The 22462-nt window shown below is 38.0% G+C and overlaps 1 protein-coding gene across 2 annotated transcripts in view; it reads left to right on the plus strand.

Moving 5' to 3' along the window:
• Positions 1-22462, plus strand: part of Znf292 (zinc finger protein 292) — a 66503-nt gene extending 44041 nt beyond the window's left edge. The window contains exons 5-8 of one of the 2 annotated variants that reach the window (XM_075971219.1): positions 2368-2570; positions 8665-8801; positions 11135-11276; positions 14447-22462. In XM_075971219.1, coding sequence (XP_075827334.1) covers positions 2368-2570; positions 8665-8801; positions 11135-11276; positions 14447-21541 — 7577 coding nt within the window. In that variant the 3' untranslated portion in view covers positions 21542-22462. The remainder of the gene's footprint in view (positions 1-2367; positions 2571-8664; positions 8802-11134; positions 11277-14446) is intronic. The other variant, XM_075971220.1, reaches the window with a different exon arrangement.

The following is a 22462-nucleotide window of genomic DNA, read 5'->3' on the forward strand; positions in this document are numbered from 1 at the left end:
AGTTTCCATGGGAGAATTTGTAATAATTCCCAGACTTTGTATCTCTGAAATTTCCTTTTGGAAAAACGTGGGGAGGGGTGGCACAAAGCTGTGTTTCTTAACATCAGTTACTCCTACATAGTCAGAATAGCTTTATTTTAATTAGAGTTTGCTTTGGTAGTGAACTTAATTGAAAAGCTGTTGTTATCAATGTCCCAGATGGATCACATAGAACTAAAAAAGAGATGTTTTACATTCATGTCAGGTACTGAGGCACTAGGCACCTTTACATCTACTTATTCATGTTCAGTGGCTAGAATAGAGGTCTGGGCTGAAGTGTAGGTTTAAATTTGGAATTTTGTATTTGCTTAATTATTTATGACTTTAATAGGGAAAAGTCACAGTAGTGGTGTTGTACAACATGTCTTTTTCTAGTAGAGCAGAGAAAAACTAGAACTAATGCTTCTAGAAGGGAACATAGGATGATGAAAACGAAGGCCCGTCTCACACACTCCTAGATATATCTGTCCCGTGCTGTGTTCTGCAAGTGTTCACAGAGATTCATCCCAGGATGTAGTTTTAGGCCCTCTGGCAGCAAGAGGAACGGTTTCTGTGAACTGAACCTCGAACCTCTGTTCTGAAGCACCAGACCTCCAAGTGTACCTGGATAGTCTCGTGACCAAAGTCACACAATGCGTAGAAAAACTACTTCATGAATCATAGAAACAGTTCTCTACTATGATTTCTTCAACAAACACTTAGTGTGTTCTACTGCTGCCCTAGATACAGAAACAACCGTTAGATTCTAGTGTTCACAATAGAGACAAGGAGTCTATGAGATCCCATTGCACACGCCTTCCATCGTATCATAATTAGAGAGAATAGCGGTTTATCTACAGAACATTTCAGTTGTTTGTTCCTAGAAGTTTTTTTTTTTTAAAGCTTCAAGCAAGCCATCAAGAAATAAATGTTTAAACATGATTTTTATTCAGGTACAGAAAACTTAGGGAAGTGCTTAAATTCATAGTTGCCTGGCATGAACCATCATACCTTTAATCCCAGCACTCAGGAGCAAAGACAGGTAGATACCTGTGCGGTTGAGGTCAGCCTGCTCCAAAAGCGAGCTTCAATACAGAGAAACCCTGTCTTGAAAAAAACAAGCAAACAAAATACCAAAAAAAAAAAAAAAGCCAACCCAAGTATTAAAGATAAATTCTCCTTCAGAGATAGATACAAAATGACTTGATGTTGCAGAGAACCAAAAGAGTACAGGTTTGAACAGAATAGAAATATATTCTATGTAAGTATTTACTGAAATAGGTAAAATCACAAATTTATTTAAGGAATTTGTCCCTTGGCAGACTTTCCCCCCTTACTATTTTGTGCATATTTTTGTTTATATTAAACATTTATTAAAAAGACAGACTTCCCCTTTGTAAAAGATGTAAGTACATTGTCAACATTGAACCAAGTATTAGTTGAATTTCTTATTCTAGATTTTCCAAGTTCTCTTTATATTACCCAGATAATTGTGTGGTGTTCTGGGTTATTTAAGAATAAGTGTATTATGGGAAGAATAATTTATTGTAATTTTAAAAGAATTCAATGGAGAAATATTTATTTATTCAAGATGGGTATGATAGTCCACACTTTTAATCTGGAGGCAGAGGCAGGAGAACTTCCTTGAGTTCAAGACCAACCTGGTTTACATAGTAAGTTCCAAACCTGCCAGGGCTATACAGTGAGATCCTGTCTCCCCACCCAGCCTTACCCCCCCCCCCAAAAAAAAAAGAAAAACGACCTGGTTTCTTCAGCACTTTCTAAATGGTGCTTTAAGAATAAAAAACATTTGCTGTAACTCTTTAAAAGTATCCAAGCCTGAGGTGGGGAGTTGTGGGGGGGGGGGGGGTCCCCATGCCTTTATCCCAGCACCAGGAGGCACTGGCAGTTGGATCTCTGTGAATTTGAGGCCAGCCTGGTCTTAGGCTAGTTCCCAGATAGCAAAATCTACACAAAGAAACCCTGTTACCAAAAACAAAACAAAACAGAGAGTTGGCAAGCCTGGTATGGCATCACATGCCTATAACTGTGACATTTGAGAGACTGAGACAGGTGGGTCACAAGTTTTAAGCCAGCCTGGGCTCCATAGAGAGTTCAGGACAGCCTGAGTTGCTTAGTAAGACTGTGTTTTAGAGGGTTGAGTGGGTAGTGGGACCTCTTCTTAACTTATAAAAAGTCAAATATTGTGTGATATCCTTGCTGACAGTAATAGAAAATTGCCAAAAGGGAAAAGTTTTATTTTCTGTGTTTTTAAAAATTGCTTCTAAGTATTTGTATTGCAGATGAATTACCAAATGTTAATAATTTATTATGTCTTGTTTTTTTAAGTGAATGAATTTTTAGCTTTTGAGGGTCCCATCTTGTTGGATATGAGAATTAAACATCTAATCAAAACAAATCAGTTAAGTCAAGCAACTGCTCTAGCAAAGCTGTGTTCTGAGCATCCAGAGATTGGTACAAAAGGTAGTTTTAAGCAAACTTACCTTGTCTGTCTTTGCACATCATCACCAAATGAAAAGCTAATCGAAGAGGTGAGTATACTTTTTGTTAGTAATTATTTTTTAACGCAAATAGATGATTTTTTAAATTAGATTTAGATTAGAATGTTGTGGACTTCCTTCCTTGTACATAACGGAGCACATTTGTCTGTCTTACAGTGTGGCATGCTCCTTGGTAAGGGCGACTGGAATCTCAGCTGCTTTCAGAATCATATGAGAAATAATGTGGATAGTTCATGTTGGCTAAATTAAAGCAAATATGATATGTCTTAAATAGTCTCAAGGCAATTTTTTGGCAGTATTTATGCCGTAACTTCATTTTTATTTGATGTCAAGATAACATGATATTTTTAACTGACTTAATTTAACAAGAAGAGTAATCCTAGGTAGAAGTCATATAAATTATCTCTATTTGTAGACCCTGTGTAAATAAACACACGATGTTGTATAACAAAATATAGCACTCAAAAAGTAAATGTTATTTGCATATTTAATGTAAATGTGTATTTTTTAATAAAATTTTATTTTAGCTTCATTTGATAGAAAGTGCAGAATTTACACAAAACTAGGAAGTATAATTATCACTAAAAGGAAATTCTACATTTTTGTGCACTCAATTTTATAATTAAAAGTTGAGATAGCAATTCGTGTTTAAAAACTTAGGTAAAGATTAATAGTGTATTGAGCTGTGTGTGTTCATTGGTATAGTACTCTATGAGTATTGTTTTCAGGGTCTTAGATCTCTCCTATGTAAGAACAATAAACAGAAAAGAAAACAATTGAAGAGGTCAAACCTGACAAAATTCTGGCCTAGATGGGGCAGGTTATCTCTAGATTCCAGTCCTTACTGAGAGCTATTAGCAGTGTGTAGCTGGTGAAAGGGGACAAGGGGGCAGTGCTGACCAAATCCCAAGCTACAGTGACCAGCCTCACACTCATACACACAGAGGCAGCACTCTTTGGACTCTGGGTTTGTTAGTTTAAGAATGGGGAAATTGGGAAAGGGAAATGAGGATAGTCATGATCATATTTCACGGTTCTCACACATACCCTATGTATAGTCCCTAGAAGACAGAGAAGCCTGTAATTAGAGTTCAGAGCATGGTTGCCTGAGAAGTGAGTGCCCATGAGGGTAGAGGTCGCCTCTGATGTCCATGTGCTTTTTCTTGTGAATGTAAAATGAAGAAGGCAGATGATAAATGGGCTTCTTGTATATGGTGAGGATACTGGAAAACTTAGGGAGAGTGGTTCCAGCCAGTTTCCAAGCTGGATAAAGTGAAACCTAGGCTCCCAGTCTTGGACATTATTCTATTAGTCTAATCTATAACTACTTCTCTTTACTGTTTCTTTTAGTTTCATAATTTGCATTTTCTGTTGCTATATATGAGAGCAAAATTAAAACCGAAGTTTTCTTAGTAGTTGAAAATGACAACTTAACAGAAAAATATGAAAATTTCTTTTAATAGCCTTTGACATGTGTGGCATTGATTGTACAATATGTGTTCTATACAGTAGGTAGGAGGGGTGGACAACAAACAGGGTGTGGTCCCTGCACTAAAGAAGCTTGTTAACGGAGAGCTGTCTGAGTTTGTAGTCTCAAAATCTGTGTTCCCAGATCTTGAACTACTCAAGTCATACTCCCTTTCAGTGTCAGTATCTTGAATTAAGCAGCAGCAGCCTGCTCTGGAACAGACTCCAAGAGAGATTCCCATACCTGGGGATCCTGGGTCCCTCCGATGTTGTGCAGTGATATCATTCTCCCTTTCTCTTATTAAGCAGGTAGAACTAATTGTTTTGTTTTTTTCTTTCTTGTTCTTAAGCATGGTTCACTAAGATCTCTGTGTCTCTGTATAAGGATATGTCCTTGGTAAACATCTGTTTTCTGAGAAATAGATTGCTTTTGTAGCATTTATCTTAAAAATACTTGAAACTTATTATTTGCTGTCCCATATGAGGAAAATGTTTTAAATTGCTTTTATGACGGACTTATTATTTTGGCTACATGAGAAAAGTGATCATGTCATCTGCACCTTGGAACTTGTACCCCCACTTAGGGATTTGTGTTCACAAACATGTTAGTTCTCTACTTCCCATATACACTTCTTGTTCATTTTTTATTTGCTTGGTATAAGATTTGAGTTTAAAATCATGTTCTGTAGAGAATACGGGGACAGATTTAATTGTCATATGTGACCTGGATTGATAGTCCTGAGGACATTCTTGTCAATGTGAGTTTATAGGCAAGAAATTAACTATTTCCCAGTAGTAATAGCACTGTTTCTGGTAGATGTCAGACTTATGGGGCTATAAGAAAGGGATTTTCATCTGACTTCTCTTGAAATAATGAGCTTTTCTTGGATTCTTGGCATAGGTAGCAGAAATACTTGGCAGCATTAGTTTACACCCAGTTTTTAGTTGAGTTTTTTCTTTAAAATAAACATGTAAGGTTTTTTTATTTGTTTGTTTTGCTTGCTTACTTGCTTGTGCCTTGTTTTCTCTCTAATCATCTTCACACTTTTCTTGGTGGGAAAGTGTGGGTGAAGGCCCGGTTAGGCTGTACACAACAGCAAGCAGGGGAGACAGGCACACCTCAAATCATGCCCTGTCATTCCCATGCCAACACCCACACAGACTACAAAGAGTTTTTAAATTATCTTAATCAAGTTAGAAATGTAATTAATATACTTTTCTTACATTTTTTTGTGCACTAGCATTTTTATATACTTAAACACACACATTCCTGCACTGACAGCACTTTCCTCTCTTTTACTGACATCCTCTGCTCTGTGGACATTCAATAACTTGATGGTTTTACAATGTGGGTTTATAGAATATTTAATCAGATGGTTAAATATTGTCCTATAGGGTGAACTTTCTTGCATTCTTGGAGATATGCTGATATATTTAGTTTACAGAAGTGGAATTGAATATGAAAATCTACATATTTTAGACATGGGAATTGCGGCACAGATCTGTAAACCCAACACTGGGGCTGAGGCAGGAGGATTGCAAATTCAATCTAAGCTATTCCATATCTTTAAAAAAAATTAAAAATTACAACAAAGAGTCTACACATTTTAAATTTGGTAGGGACTGATTATTCAGAAAAAAAAATATGGCAACATATGTGCCCTCTGGATACAGAGCATGAAATTCCTTCTTTCTTGACACTAGAGATTGCTAATTTAGAAATATTTGCTAGTTGTCTGATTTTTATGTTCTTTTAGGTATAATAACAAGTTTGCTATTAAAATTTTTGTCTGTATGAAACATAATCTTATTTTGGTAATCAAACTGCTGAAACTATTTAAATATAATTAGTACTAATATCTTAAATATAATTGGTAAGCGTGAAGTACTGCTCAGTGTTCTCTATGCTTATTAGCAACACAGAACCATATGAAAACAAGTATTATTTGCATTTTGAAATTATATTTTTGTTTTAAATTTAGTGTAGTATAAAGAGGTCACCTTATGGCAAATCAGGGATATGAAATATCTATATTTGTTATTAAAACTTAGTATCTAGCTAACAACTACAAGAACTACGTTTGAGCAAGATTGTGTTCCATAAAAATCTGGAAACCTGAGTTTAATCCTAGAACCTCTGAAAAAGGGAAAGAAGAGAAACAATGCCAGCCGTACACAGCACAGACCCCCCACTAGCAATAATAATAATATCTTAATTTTAGTTTTTATGTATTTTGAGGCTACCAGCTGATTTGGTTGGCATATTGTATTTACATACGTGTGTATATGAATAAATATGTACACTAAAGCATACACTGTAGGAGGAGATAATTTGATGGAGGTGATTTCATTGGGGAAATAATCATACATTTGCTGCCACTGAGCTTTCAACAGAAATCAAAATTTTTAAAAGAAACAATGAATTTCAAATAAATCAGATTTTCTAGAGATACAAACTTTTAAAAACTTGAACAAGTAAAAAACAATGTTTAGCACTGTAGGACCTCAGTATGCTTAGATCTGTAGGGTCTGGGATGAGGACAGACTGAATTGAAGCCTGTTTTGAAGTCTTGATTCTGCCCGCAGGCAGTGTGGATAAGATGTGGAACAAAATGTTATGTTCAGAACCAATATCTTACTGTATCTATGTAAATAATTTTAAAAATCTAAAAGGTAATGCATATATGGTTCCAAACAATTTTGCTTTAAGTGACACTCAGCCTGTGGTAGTATCTCTTCAGCAAGCTCTTGTGTCGATTTTCTATGCTAATTCTGAAGAAACTGGCCCCAAAAAAGAGTTTGCTCACGTTACTGTTATTAACATGTTATGGAAAAGTTAAAAAAAAAACTTGCAGTTTGTCTGACTGACATTTGCTATCTTGAATGTATATTAATCATTTAAAATTAACAAAACATTAAAATTAAACATAAAACATAAAAAAACATTAAAATAACAGGAGTTTAGGTTGTTGATGTCAGTCAGATAAAGTTCTTTTTGATTTGTGGGCCTAGTTCTTAATTGTCATAAGCAAATTACATTATGTCTTGTCCATAGGATGCTACACTTTCTTTCTAGTGATAAAATTAGAATTAAATAATATACATGAAATGTCTGATATTGTGTTTAACTTATTGTAGATATTTTAAAATATTGACTGTATAATTATATATCTTTTAGTCGCCTTTTTTTGTTGGACTGTGTAAATAGGGTCCCTCACAGATAGATTTGTTGCAGTGTGTCTGACAGAGGAGCAGTAGAAGACTCACTAAACTAGGGTACCAAGAGGTGCTCCTCAGACTCAGGAGGATTACATGTGTCTGACCACAAACAGTGTAAGCTTCAGCCACAGCCCAGCTACTAATTTCATACTTAAAAATGGCTCAGTAATTAAGAGCACTTAGTGCTTCTATAAGGGACCAGGGTTTGCTTTCTAGTTTACAACCATCCATAACTCTAGTTCCATGAAATTGAGTTCCTTCTTCTGGTCTCCTGACACCAGGCACACATTATGTGCATGTAGGTACTCTTACATACACAAAACAAACATAAAATCACTTTAAGGTCTTTAAAATTATTACTAAATCACAAAAATGAAAGTTATGTTTGTTCTGTTTTGCTTTATAACCTAGCCTGTCCTAGAACTTCTGCTCTTCCTGTCCTCTGCCTCCTGAGTGCTGGGATTTGTCAGCACACACCACCATGCCCCGCCTCTTATTAGTGTTTCCTAGCTCGATTTTATATAATGGAACCTCTAAATGAATTGTCAGACAGCTTTCATTCCTCCTGACCATCGATGAACCTTAGCATCACAGCTTCCTCCATTTAAACACAGCACTGCACACTCCCTTTTGCTCACCTTGTGTCTGATGAGCTGAGATGATCAGAGAGAAACACTCCAGAGGGTGCTAATGATCTTTATCAGTCTAGTTCTTTTTCTTGTCTCATTTATATCACGAGGAACTGAATCTTCCTGTCCTGTTTTGTGGTAAATTCTAGAAGTCTTTGTTTAATTCTGAGATATATATATATGATATGTTTTTTAATTTAAGTCAATTATAGGTTAAATGGTTCAAGTTGCCTTTATCAAGATTATATGAATTTCTAGAGAAGCTTTGAAATGGAATATGTTTGTATGAAAAGCCGAATAGTAGAGATGTGTGATCTTATTTTTAATGTGATAGAGTTTATACAATGTTTTGGATTATTTCCTTAGGATGAGTAGACATTTAGTTTATTAATCAATAGCCAGTACATTCTCCATGTCTGTCTTCTGGTTCTAGTAGTAATTTAAAGAATAGTAAAAGTGCAGTGGTTTTCTTTTCTGGGTAATGTGTGGATCCAATCTAATGGATAAAGGATGTTTATGATTGACACTTATTTACTGAGCATTCATACTTTCCTGAACATAGTTGGTGTCCTACTTTCCTTAATATTCTTCCAGAACATTATATTTACTTTTATTAGATAAAAAAGGATATTTTTAAAACACTAGCCAAGTTATTATCTCAATTATAATTTGATGGTATATAAGTTAATATCATTTCGCTGATAAAAACTTGTGTTATTAAATGAAAAAGTCAAATATGTTCTTCTCTATATATATCCTAAAGCTACTTCATGGTCTATTTCTGTTTTCTTTTCTTTTCTTTTTTATAGATTTCAGAAGTTGATTGCAAAGATGCATTAGAAATGATCTGTAATTTAGAATCTGAGGGTGATGAGAAAAACGCCCTTGTTTTGTGTACTGCCTTTCTATCCCGGCAGCTCCAGCAAGGAGATATGTACTGCGCTTGGTGAGTTGCTTTTCTTTCTTAAAGGAGGTTCCCTTAAACGTGAAAACAAAGGTCAGATAGGATGTAGGGCAGAGGGAAGCAATCTCTCTAGTTCCAGTCTAGCCTGGTCTACCTGGTGAGTTCCAGACCAGTCAAGGCCACATAGTGGGGCCCTATCTACAAAAGAAACAAAAACAATGAAAAGAAAACAAAGTAGATTTTAAGAATTCATATTATTTAGAAGTTTTTAAAGACATTTTTCTCTTATCAAGACAAACAGTGTATTTTTGGGTATTACAATCTGTGCAAACTGATTATCAAATAGTTCATGCTTTAGTTTTTGAGACTCTGTTAAAGACAGTACAATTAATTATAAAGGATTACTTTGTCAGAAGCTGCTCAACTTATTTTTCCAACCTCAGATTCAAATGCATTTTTTATCTGCATATTGTTTATTTTGAGCGACTTAGCACTAATATATGGAAATGTCGTGTATTTACGTCATAGCTGTCGAGGTCATTCCTCTTTGCCTAGTTCTTTGTTGTTCTCTTTTAGTGCATGCTTCCTGGTCTGGAACAGTCCCAGAACTTGTTACAATATCCCTTTGGGAGGCTGAAGCTTATATTGGCTCCTGTTAACTTAAAAAATACTTGATTCCAGCCTTAGATTGGTGTTATCTGAGTCTAACTATTGTTTGTACTCAATGGCTTTATTAGTCTTTAAAGAAAATTTGCCTTATAGCATTCTAGCATTTAAGAGTATTTGCTAGGGAATACATGGTGTGTGGATGAATATAGAATAGGCAAGGTAAATAAATGGCTATATAATCAAGTACAGTCAAGTTCTTAGTTACTAGGCTTTCCTAAGCAATTGATTCTTGTTGTGAATAGAAATTAAATCTTTAATACAGCGGAGCTTACTCTAAAAGTCCAGGGATGACTACTGTGTGTTTATCAAGGATAAGCACATTTTGGGAGCGTAAGATAATATGAAAGTCAGTGACAACTAGAGAACCATTGTGAGATTGGTTTAAGAAGACATCAAAGTGAATTTTTTTATGATACACAGATGCAGTCCGTTATCAATTCTGAAGGTCAACATGAAGACCTTCATGTTTAAAAAATAGTTTGAAATGCACACTTGGAATTGTTTGAAAAATGCATAGAGAGAACAACATAGCAGGAAGAAAGTAGAATTGCAGAGCTTAGACAAACAGTAGAGGTTATGTGTATGGCATGTGGTGATGGAAATGTGAAGGAAATAGAGTTATCAGTTTCAACTATAATAAAAAGTTAAGGAAGGCCCTTGGGTCAGTGGTAACAGTGTATTCAAGTAGAAAGATGGTGAAATGGGAATAATGGCAGACACCATTTTTATGCACAGTCACCCATTGCTTAGAGAGAGGATACATCCTAAGAAATGTGTGGTTTTGAGCAGGCAGCAGTGGTGCACCGCACTAGGATGAATGATGCTACAGATCAGTTAAGCTGTATGCGGCCTACAGTTAACTGAAATGTGTTACAGAATTCACAGCTCTACTAAGGCTCAGATTTTACAAGAGTCCAAATAGGGGAGACTTAAAAAGAACTGGAAAGGTGAAAGTGGCCAAATATACAGGCAGATCTTGAGGTCCTCAATAGATGTTAGCGAGCAATGAAGAGGGCAGAGTTTTAAGGAGCTGGAAACTGAGGAAAACATTAGCAGAGGCTGGTGTTGAGAACAGTTGCTGAAAATGTTTAACACGCAGGGAAGTAAATGAAGGATAGAAGAAAAATTGATTCAGCAAGAGTATTTATCATTTTATTTTCTGTTATTACATTTAGATAAGCCTAAATTTTAATTTCATTTTTTAATTTTCTTTTTATTTAACCTTTATGGCACAAACGCATGTTTTTCTTCTGGGATCTGTGTGATCGCCGGTTCTTCCGTTCATTCTTCTGGGTACATATTAATTTAGAAGATCCATGCTTTAAGGGTCTAGCACTGAGGTACACTGCTAATCCTAGGTATTTTATGTTCTTAATCCTTGTTAGGGATTATGCGCACTTCGTATTTTTATATTATGTAGTTAAATGTCCAAGTGTGACTCAAAGGTTCTCATGATACAACCTTTTTAAGTGTTAGGTGTTTTCGTACTAAAAGAGTACTACTTTGAGATTGAAAAATACTATCAATAAAGTGAAAAACTGCATCTGATTTTTATTTTTTTGGTCTTCAGAAATTCAGGGTGTAGACTTACGTATACTTAGGCATACAAAGTAAGTTTTAACTTCAAATGTAATGGCTGGACTGACATTCTCCATGATTATTGCGTTAACTCCTTCTGCTTACTTTTTAAACTTTGTTTTTTTAAGGGAACTCACCTTGTTCTGGAGTAAACTACAGCAGAGGGTAGAACCATCAGTTCAAGTGTACCTTGAGAGGTGTCGTCAGCTGTCCATGTTAACGAAGACTGTATATCACATTTTCTTCCTGATTAAAGTCATTAATTCAGAGGTAAGAATAATCAAGGTATCATCCCTTCATTTAGATTGTATAAATTATCTTTACTAAGATCGTAATGTAGTGATCTTTTTTGTTTTAACAAATAAAGTTTGCTTGAAGATCGGCATGCAGAGCTAAGCCACTAGAGGCCGGAGAGTGGAGGCACACACCTTTAATCCCCATACTCGGGAGGCAGAGGCAGAGGGATCTCTGTTAGTTCAAGGCTACCCTGGGCTACACGAGATTGAATCTGTCTAAAAGAAAAACAGAGCTCACACAAAAGTCATCCCAGCACTTAGGATCACACACTTTTAATTCCAGCTCTAGGGAAGTGGAGACAGGAGTGATATGGCTGGGTGAAGAGAATATAAGGTAGAAGGAGACAGAAGCTCAGTGCAGCCTGAGGTCTGGTGGAGACAGATGGAGTTTGGAGATGTAGTCTGAGAACAGGATCACCTCTTTGGTCTGAGCATAGGTAGAGGCAAAAGAACACTCTAGTGGCTGGTTTCTCTGCTTCTCCAATCTTCAACATTAGCCCCTATATCTGACTCTGTGTTTTTGTTATTAATACCAGTTAGAATTTGTGACTCATCTTAACTCTGTTATTTTGACACTTCTTTCAGTGATTTTTTTTTTATTTCATTTTAGTGCTTTGGACCTTGATTTTTCTTATTAATCCTTTGAAATATTTGATCCAGAGTATCCTAAAATGCCGGGGTCTAGCCTCAGCTCAGGTTCAGGTCCTGAGGCAGAGAAGGGGTATGGGCACAAGGAAAACTTCTGAGCACTAAGTGGACTGCACTCAGGTAGTTCCAAATATCTCAGGCTCTCTTATTTACACTTAAACAGAGTTTCTCTTACCAGGGTTACACTCTGATCTTTAGGCAATCTTTATTTGATAGATCATAAAGTATCACTATAAACACACAAATGAATGGATGGATGAAAAATTATCTAGTAGTACAAATAATAGAAGTGAATAAATCTATAAAGGCACAATAATAAAGCATGACTAACACTTTGCCTTTGCTGTGAAGAGACACCATGACCACAGCAACTTTTTGTTTTCCCTCAAAAATTATTTATTTATGTACACTGGTGTTTTGCCTGTATATTCTGTGTGATGGTGTTGGATATGCCCCGAAACTGGAGTTACGGAGAGCTGTGAGCTGTTGTGTGGGTGCTAGGAATTGAACTAAGGATTCTGGAAGAGTAGCCAGTTCTCTTAACGGATGAGACCCTGACCACAGCAACTCTTATAAAGAAAAACATTTAATTGGGCCTATCTTACAGTTCACAGGTTTAGTCCACAATCATGGTAGTCAGACATGGTGCTTGAGAAGTAGCTGAGAGGTAAAAGGAAGTGCTCTGAGACACTACCTGGTATCTTGAGCATATATGAGACACTAAGCCAACCCTCTCAGTTACACACCTACTGCAACAAAGCCTAGTAGTAGCACTGCCATTGAGGTTATGGGGGCCAATACTCCCAAAATACCACACTATTTGACGAGGATACTATTTAAATGACCAGATTTAAAACAAGTCAGAACTTTTGGAAATGCAGAAACCTAGTAAATGAAAATGTAAAAACATCCTAGGCAGAGTGCAGAGGTGAGCAAGTGAAGAGCCTGGTGAGCAATGCACATTTGAGCCCACACACTGCCAGAGATCAGAGTCTTGTCGCTGAGCTCTACTCCTAGCCTGATTTTCTTCGGGTAGCCTACAGGAATTCAGCTCTTTTCTGGTTAAAGTATACGGAAGACATCTTCTACAGGTATTATCATTGCATAGAAAGTATACGGAAGACATCTTCTACGGGTATTATCATTGCATAGATCCCAAAAAATTCAGCATGACAATGGGTTGTTTTAACTGTGTAAAAATTCTTTTGAAAGGTGAAATAAAAAATAAATAAAACTCACTGCTTTAAAAAAAATGTCTTTTATTGCCTGTTTTTAGGTCAGTAAGTCTTAAATATATTTTTATATTTATTTTGTCCTGAAATATTTTTTTCAGTAATGAAAACTAATCATATCTTTTTACTGCCCAGCTCTTCATCTCTATGTCAGCTTTTCTAAACTCACCTTCATTTTTCATTTTATATAATATGGTACCACAGTCAAAAATAAACTGAAACAGGGCGATAAGTTTCCTAGGATATTAGTGTAGTTTTAATAGTCATCTTGTGTTACTACTAAACATCTCACTTAGTCTGCAGTGTGGCAGAGCAGAAGGAACTGGGAACCAGAAGTCAGGTTAGCTAAGTATCAGTCTTACCGACGACCTTGATCAGCTTAACTACTCTGCGGTTCATGTCTTAATTAAAGGGATAGTGCAAAAGGACTGTCCACCTTGTCCTTTCTCCTTCCATGTTAGTCCAGGCTGCTGGGCCTCATGTTGGGAAAAGTTGGACTAGAGCTTCTCTCTGATAGGTGAAAACACTTAAGTTTGGTAAGATTCTTTCTGTGTGTGTCGCATTATTTGTAAAATCTTACATGTAGCTGCAACATAAAAATACTTTTAAAACAAGCCAGTTGCTTTGCTAGGTGTCTCGGTGAACAAATGCAGTCTCATTGTTTGTCAGTCTCATTGTAAGTCTGATCTAGAAGGATCGTGTAGTCAGACCCAGCCTGAGCTAATCCTCTGGGCGGTGGTGTTTTACGCCTTTAATCCCAGCACTTTGGAGGCAGAGGCAGGTGGATCTCTTTGACTTTGAGGGCAGCCTGGTCTACAGGACAGTCAGGGCTACACAGAGGAACCCTGTCTCAAAAAATTAAAAAATAAAACAAAACCATTTGTGGTTAGCGGGTTGAAATGAGTCCTTGCTCAGCAGTGTGCACCCATCAAGTATCGCTGGGATTCCTTTCTGCGGTAGCTTTAGCTGTACTTTATCTTTTGTTTCGAGACAGAATTGACACTCACATGTTAGAAAAGTCATTTCCTCAAGAGAAACTCTTTCATCATACATTCTCCGACTCTGCATCCTTTCTTAAATTCATTCCCTCCCCCATTGTCTTGTGAGTTCTCTAAATATCACAAGCCTTTTCTAGAATTTTCACCGTCTCTCCTGCCCTTTGACCTACTGTATAAAGGGGATCTGAAAAGTGAAATAATTCCTATGTTTGCCTATATCAGACGAATCTGTGATTAACCTTTTCTGGTTTTTGTTTGTTTTACAGACTGAAGGGGCTGGACTTGCTACTTGCATAGAATTATGTGTGAAAGCTCTTCGCTTGGAATCTACAGAAAATACTGAAGTGAAAATATCAGTTTGCAAGACCATTTCCTGTTTGTTGCCTGATGATCTGGAAGTGAAACGTGCTTGTCAACTGAGTGAATTTCTTATTGAGCCTACTGTAGACGCATATTATGCTGTGGAGATGTTATACAACCAGCCAGACCAGAAATATGATGAAGAGAATCTTCCTATACCAAATTCTCTACGCTGTGAACTCTTACTTGTTTTGAAAACTCAGTGGCCCTTTGATCCGGAATTTTGGGATTGGAAAACCTTAAAACGACAGTGTCTTGCACTAATGGGAGAAGAGGCGTCTATTGTGTCTTCAATTGATGAACTCAATGACTGTGAAGTGTATGAAAAAGTAGATTACCAGGATGAAAGCAGAGAAGCATCTGTGAATGGGGTTTCTTGTGGGCTCGGCACCAATTCTGGCCTCCTGATGGATACTGGTGATGATAAGCAAAAGAAGGACATAAAAGAATTGAAGGACAGGGGGTTCATATCTGCTAGGTTTAGGAATTGGCAAGCCTACATGCAGTATTGTGTGCTATGTGACAAAGAATTCCTTGGACACAGAATAGTACGGCATGCTCAAAAACATTACAAAGATGGGATTTACAGCTGTCCCATATGCGCAAAGAATTTTAATTCTAAAGAAACTTTTGTCCCTCATGTCACACTGCATGTTAAACAGTCTAGTAAAGAGAGACTAGCAGCTATGAAACCATTAAGAAGATTGGGAAGGCCTCCCAAGATCACAGCCACCCATGAAAGTCAAAAGACTAACACTAATAATGTGGCCAAACAGGAACAACGGCCCATAAAAAAGAATAGTCTCTATTCGACAGATTTTATAGTGTTTAATGACAATGATGGTTCAGATGATGAGAACGATGACAAAGATAAATCATATGAGCCAGAGGCGATCCCTGTCCAGAAACCAGTACCCGTTAATGAATTTAATTGCCCTGTAACTTTTTGTAAAAAGGGCTTTAAGTACTTCAAAAATTTAATTGCTCATGTAAAAGGTCATAAGGATAATGAAGATGCCAAACGCTTTCTTGAAATGCAAAGCAAAAAGGTCATTTGCCAGTACTGTAGACGGCATTTTGTGAGTGTCACTCATCTCAATGATCATTTACAGATGCACTGCGGCAGTAAGCCGTACATCTGTATACAGATGAAGTGTAAGGCTGGCTTTAATAGCTATGCAGAGCTGTTGGCCCACCGAAAGGAGCATCAGGTCTTTAGAGCAAAGTGCTTATTTCCAAAGTGTGGCAGAATTTTTTCCCAGGCTTATTTACTGTATGACCATGAGGCACAGCACTATAATACCTACACTTGTAAGGTCACGGGGTGTGGAAAGGTCTACCGTTCTCAGAGTGAGATGGAGAAGCATGTGGATGATCACAGTGCCCCGGGAAACGTGCTGCCTTCTCAAGAGCAGCTCAGTTTGTCTGGAAATGATGTGAGTCGGAACCCAGAAGGGAGCACTGGGGAAGAAAGAGCAGTGCTTCCTTCAGAGAAGAATAGCACTGAAAAGGGCTCAGGAGCAGGAAGAGGTGATGGCTGGGAGAAAAGCCAAGCGGGCCAGCTCTCTGCCTCTGAACTCAGGCAAGCTAACATACCATTGTCAAATGGTCTGGAAAACCCTGATAACACTGCTGTTCTTCAGACCAGTGAAGTGGCTGTGTCCATCAAGGTGTCCCTCAACCATGGCACTGAGGGTGACTTTGGCAAGCAAGAAAACCTAGCTGTGGAAGGCACTGGTGAGCCACTGGTGACAGATTTGCGTAAGCCAGGTGAAGGTGCTGCTGTCGGTTTGTGTCATCCATGTCTCCAAGAGAAGAAACAGCATGGGCACCTAAGTGAAGCCCAGATGGCTCACGATTCTTTAGCAAATTCCGAATCGCTGAAGATGGGAGATCTTAACCCACAGAACTTAGAAAGACAGGTGAACACACTGATGACCTTCTCTATACAGAGTCAGGCAGGACTGCTGGACAGTTCACAGACTTCCAAGTTTGAATGTGGAGGTGATGGGAAGACATCTCCCAGCCTTTACGATTTACCTCTGAAGACACTGGAAAGCATTGCGTTTGTCCCATCGCAGCTCAGCCTGAGCAGTTCTTTGGGAGCTCCCTCAGTACCTCCAAAAGCTCCAGCTCAGAAATTCAGCTGCCAGGTCGAGGGGTGCACTCGAACATATAACTCCTCCCAGAGCATTGGGAAACACATGAAAACAGCACACCCTGACCAATATGCTGCTTTTAAAATGCAGCGCAAAACTAAAAAAGGTCAGACATCTAACAACTTAAATACACCAAATCATGGAAAGTGTGTTTATTTTTTGCCATCCCAAGTGAGCAGCTCTAATCATGCTTTTTTTACACCACAGACCAAAGCCAATGGGAATCCTGCCTGTTCAGCCCAGTTGCAGCATGTCTCGCCTTCCATTTTTCCAGCTCATTTAGCAAATGTATCATCTCCATTGTTACCTTCAGTGGAAAGTGTCCTAAGTCCAAACCTACCTTCTCAGGACAAGCATGGACAAGATGGTATATTGTGTTCACAAATGGAAAATTTGTCTAGTACTGCCTTGCCAGCACAAATGGAAGATCTAACCAAAACAGTTCTGCCTTTGAACATTGACAGCGGCTCAGATCCTTTCCTTCCTTTACCTACAGAAAACAGCTCTCTCTTCCCTTCACCAGCAAACAGTGAGAATAATTCTGTTTTTTCCCAACTGGAAAATAGTACAAATCACTATCCCTCGCAGACGGAAGGAAACATGGATTCCTCCTTTCTAAAAGGAGGCAGTAGTGAGAATGGGGTTTTTCCTTCCCAAGCGAGTGTTTCAGATGACAGCAGCAGCGCCGGCGCACAGCAGCCCGCATCTAAGAAGGTGAAAAAGGACCGTGGTCGAGGCCCAAACGGGAAGGAAAGAAAACCCAAGCACAACAAAAGGGCTAAGTGGCCTGCAATTATCAGAGATGGGAAATTTATCTGTAGCAGGTGTTACAGGGCTTTCACGAACCCTAGGTCCCTGGGTGGACACCTGTCTAAACGGGACTACTGCAAACCACTGGATAGAGCAGAAATTGCACAGGAACTTTTACAGAACAACAGACAGCCTTCCCTTCTGGCCAGCACGATTCTCTCTACAAGTGCAGTAAATATGCAGCAGCCACACCAATCTACCTTTAATCCCGAAGCCTGTTTTAAAGATCCATCCTTCCTGCAACTTCTTTCTGTGGAAAATCGCTCATCACTTTTACCAAGTGCATTTCCTAGATGTGATGTGAGTAACTTTAATACCAGTGTTAGTCAGGAAGGCAGTGAAATTATTAAGCAGGCTTTAGAAACTGCTGGCATTCCCAGCACATTTGAGAGTGCTGAAATGCTTTCTCAGGTTGTTCCTGTAGGCAGTGTCACGGATGGAGCACAAGGAAGTTCAACAGGGATGCCAGGCACAACTGTGACACCCTTGTTACAGACTGTTTGCCACCCAGACAGTTCACCAACTGACCAGAATAGAACACCAAATTCCAAAACTTCCACCATCAAGGAATGTAACAACCTGCCTATCTTCCCCACAAATGATTCACTGCTAAAGACTATTGAAAATGGGTTGTGCGCTGATTCCTTCACTGCTTCTGTTGAGCCATCGCAAGATTTTACCAGCAGTAGCACACATATTCCTGTTGTAAGTGGGCCTCAAAATTCAAGATCCAGTTCTTTGAGTAAAAAAGGAAACAGTGCATCTAAGAGAAGAAAAAAGGCTGCTTCTCCAGTCATTGTACCCAGTGCTTCTCAGAATGTGGCATCAACTGACTTGACAGTGGGACTCACATCAGAGAACCTTAAGGTTCCCAATACCAATATTTGTCCAGAAGTAATTCCAAATTGTCAACCTCGGGTTTTGGTGGAAAATCTTACACAGAAATTAAATAACATTGACAATCATTTGTTTATGACTGATGTAAAAGAGAACTTTAAAGCCAGTCTTGAATCACACACAGCGTTAACCCCTTTAACATTAAAAACAGAAAATGGTGATTCCCGAATGATGGCTTTGAGTTCATGCACATCGGTGCATTGTGATTTGCAGGTTTCTGAAGACAATGTTATACAGAACTTTGAAAAGACTCTTGAAATTATTAAAACTGCTATGAATTCTCAAATACTCGAGGTAAAAAGTGGATCTCAGGGTACTGGTGAGACACCAGAGGATGCTCAGATAAATTACAGCATGCCGCTTCCTTCAGTAAGCCCTACCCAAGACAACCGGTTACCTGATTCTTCTCAGTGTTCCTCTTTCCTAACTGTAATGCCAACAAAAAGTATCGTTCCTCAGTCTGAAGTGTTACACAAGGAAGATCAAATACAGGACATTTTAGAAGGTTTGCAAAACTTAAAATTAGAAACTGACCTCTCCACTCCAGCTTCCCAGTGTACGCTAATAAACACATCAGTAACAGTGCCCCCTACTCCTACTAAATCAACTCCAAATATTACAGTCCAGCCAGTTTCTGAAATGATACATATCCAGCTTAATGACAGAGTTAATAAGCCATTTGTGTGTCAAAACCAAGACTGTAACTATAGTGCCATGACAAAGGATGCCCTGTTCAAACACTATGGTAAAATCCACCAGTATACTCAAGAAATGATTCTTGAGATTAAGAAGAACCAGTTAAAATTTGCTCCATTTAAATGTGTAGTACCTACATGTACCAAAACATTTACGAGAAATTCTAATCTCCGGGCACACTGTCAGTTGGTGCATCATTTCACAACAGAAGAAATGGTAAAGTTAAAAATAAAAAGGCCATATGGAAGAAAATCTCAGAGTGAAAATTTGTCAGTGCCACAAATTCCTCAAGTGAAAAAACAGGCACTCGTAACAGAGGAGATAAAAACTGACTTACAGCCTGTCGTGGTGTTGCCAGCAGGGACAGATGATGCCCTTGGCAATGTAGCAGCAATCCCAGAAAAACAACTTACAGAAAAAAAAAGTCCTGAGAAACCAGAAAGTTCTTCACAACCTCTCACAGTCACTGTCGAACAATATGATACAAACCTCACAAACCTGAAAGCCAAAGGAAGGAAAAATAAGAGGCATAGAAAAGAAAAGGAAGAAAAAAAAAAGAACCCAGTCTCCCAGTCTGTTGAGTTTCCAGCAAGATACAGTCCATATAGACCTTACTGCTGTGTTCACCAGGGATGCTTTGCTGCATTTACAATACAGCAAAACTTGATTCTTCATTACCAGGCTGTACATAAATCAAATCTTCCTACATTTTCTGCAGAGGTTGAAGAGGAAGGTGAAGCTGGCAGAGAAAGTGAAGAAACTGAAACTAAACAATCAATGAGAGAATTTCGCTGCCAGGTGAGTGACTGTTCTAGAATTTTCCAAGCGATCACTGGCCTAATACAGCACTACATGAAACTTCATGAAATGACCCTTGAGGAAATTGAAAGCATGACTGCTGCTGTGGATGTTGGCAAATTTCCATGTGATCAGTTGGAGTGTAAATCTTTTTTTACAACATATCTGAGCTATGTTGTTCATCTTGAGGTAGACCATGGGATTGGAACAAGGACAGGTAAATCAGAAGAAGATGGCATATACAAGTGTGACTGTGAAGGCTGTGACCGGATATATGCAACTCGGTCTAATCTCCTCAGGCACATCTTTAATAAGCATAATGACAAACATAAGGCTCATCTGATTCGGCCAAGAAAATTAACTGGTCAGGAAAATATATCAAGTAAAGCAAACCAAGAAAAATCAAAGCCTAAACATCGGGTATCAAAACACAGCAGATCTGGGAAAGAAGGAATAAAAATGCCTAAGACCAAGCGAAAGAAAAAAAGTAATTTTGAAAACAAGAGTGCAAAAGTTGTGCAGATTGAAGAAAATAAGCCTTATTCTCTAAAACGTGGAAAGCACGTATATTCCATAAAGGCTAGAAACGATGCCTTGTCAGAGTGTACAAGCAAATTTGTAACGCAGTACCCATGTATGATAAAGGGATGTACTTCTGTTGTTACAAGTGAAAGCAATATCATTAGACATTATAAGTGCCATAAATTGTCCAAAGCATTTACATCACAACATCGCAATATTCTTATTGTATTCAAGCGGTATGGCAACCCACAAGGAAAGGACGCTTCTCAGCAAGAGGATTGTAAAGATGATACAAAAGATCCTGATGCATTTGTGTTAGAGAAAAACGATAATTCAAAAGCATCTTCCATTTCACAGGAAGAAGGTATAAAGGGCGAGAAAGATGAAATGGATGAGCTAACAGAACTATTTATTACAAAATTAATAAATGAAGATAGCACAAATGTAGAAACTCCAGTTAATACTACTTTAAAGGTAAATAATGGTTTTCAGGAAAATAATTCCTGCCCATCAGAAAAACAAAAGGCAGGTAATTTGAAGAGAGTTAATAAAGAAAAAGGCATTGTGCAAAATAAAAAAAGAAAGGTTGATAAAACTGAGCCAGAATTACCATTGGAGGTAAATAATACACGGAAGGATGAAGAAACTGCTGTGGCTGTTCAAACCACGGAGGAGCATCCTGCCTCTTTTGACTGGAGCTCCTTCAAGCCAATGGGATTTGAAGTGTCATTTCTGAAGTTTCTGGAAGAGTCTGCAGTGAAGCAGAAGAAAAATACTGAGAGAGACCATTCAAACAGTGGAAGTAAAAGAGGATCCCATTCACATTCGAGAAGAAATGTTGATAAGAGCACTGTGACTGCTGGGAATCCCACTTGTTCTTGTAAAGAAAGCGAACTCTTTGTACGGTTTGCCAATCCCTCCAAGCTTCCGTGCAGTGAGAATGTAAAGATTGTTTTAGACAAGACTCTTAAAGATTGCACTGAGCTTGTCCTAAAACAGCTTCAGGAAATGAAACCTACTGTGAGCCTAAAAAAGCTTGAAGTGCGATCAAATGCTCCAGACAGGACTGTTTTGAGAGACGTCAGCATAGGTAGAGCCACGGGCAGAGGGCAGGACTGAAAGCTGACTCGTGTACTATAAATGCGTATCATTTGTAGTTTATTTTAACTAGAAAGCCATCAAGCATGCTGTAATTGTGAGCTTTTAAATTTGTTGACATGAATTAATCTAGCTTTAAAAAAAATGAGGAGAAAAAAAAAGCCATGACATTTGTCATGTAGAACTTTATTTTATCCCTATGGGACTCGGGCAAAATCAATACTTCAGTTGTTGTAAATAATTGAGTTAAGCCTCAGATTTCTGTCCCCTGTTGTCCTTTCCATGAACTCTACTGATTATCTGTGGGATTGGTGTCTTCTCAGCAGATCACCACTCGTGTATAGCAGTACTCTTTATCTGTAGATAGTTTTTTGTATATATTTATTATTGTAAATCATTTGCTGCCACCAGCAGTCTGGAAGTCTAAATAAGTAAATGATACATTTATATTTGCAATTTTAATTTTAATGAAGTGATCAAGTTTTTAAACTTTTATTGTTTTAAATTAAGAACTTTTTGAACTAAAACTAGAAACTGCCATAGGTTTTTTTTTTTTTTAACATAAACATTTACAAGATGATGTCAAGCTGGTTCGCACGGTAGGCACATTGCAACACTCGGCTTTGGGAACTTGCCATCCTCCATTCCTGGATGGTGTTCGTGTGAAATCAGAGCAGATTCTTTAGTAGTTTCATAGAGCTGCAGATTTTTTTTCCTTTTTCCATTGCTTCTAATTGGATAGTTACTTTGAGTCCATGAAATGTAATGGAAATGTGAATAAAGACTTTACTACATTGAAGATTTTCAACATTGGTATTTTAAAGTATCCTTTGTCAATGTGATAGAAACTAGTAGTGGAGCAGTGTAAATACTCAAGGTGGTGGTTTGTGAAGTAGCCCAGTATTGCCTTAAATAAAATCACATTTCAGTTCTTCTTTTGTA

Source organism: Microtus pennsylvanicus, chromosome 5, assembly GCF_037038515.1.
Source record: "Microtus pennsylvanicus isolate mMicPen1 chromosome 5, mMicPen1.hap1, whole genome shotgun sequence".
In the NCBI taxonomy this organism is placed as follows: Eukaryota; Metazoa; Chordata; class Mammalia; order Rodentia; family Cricetidae; genus Microtus; species Microtus pennsylvanicus.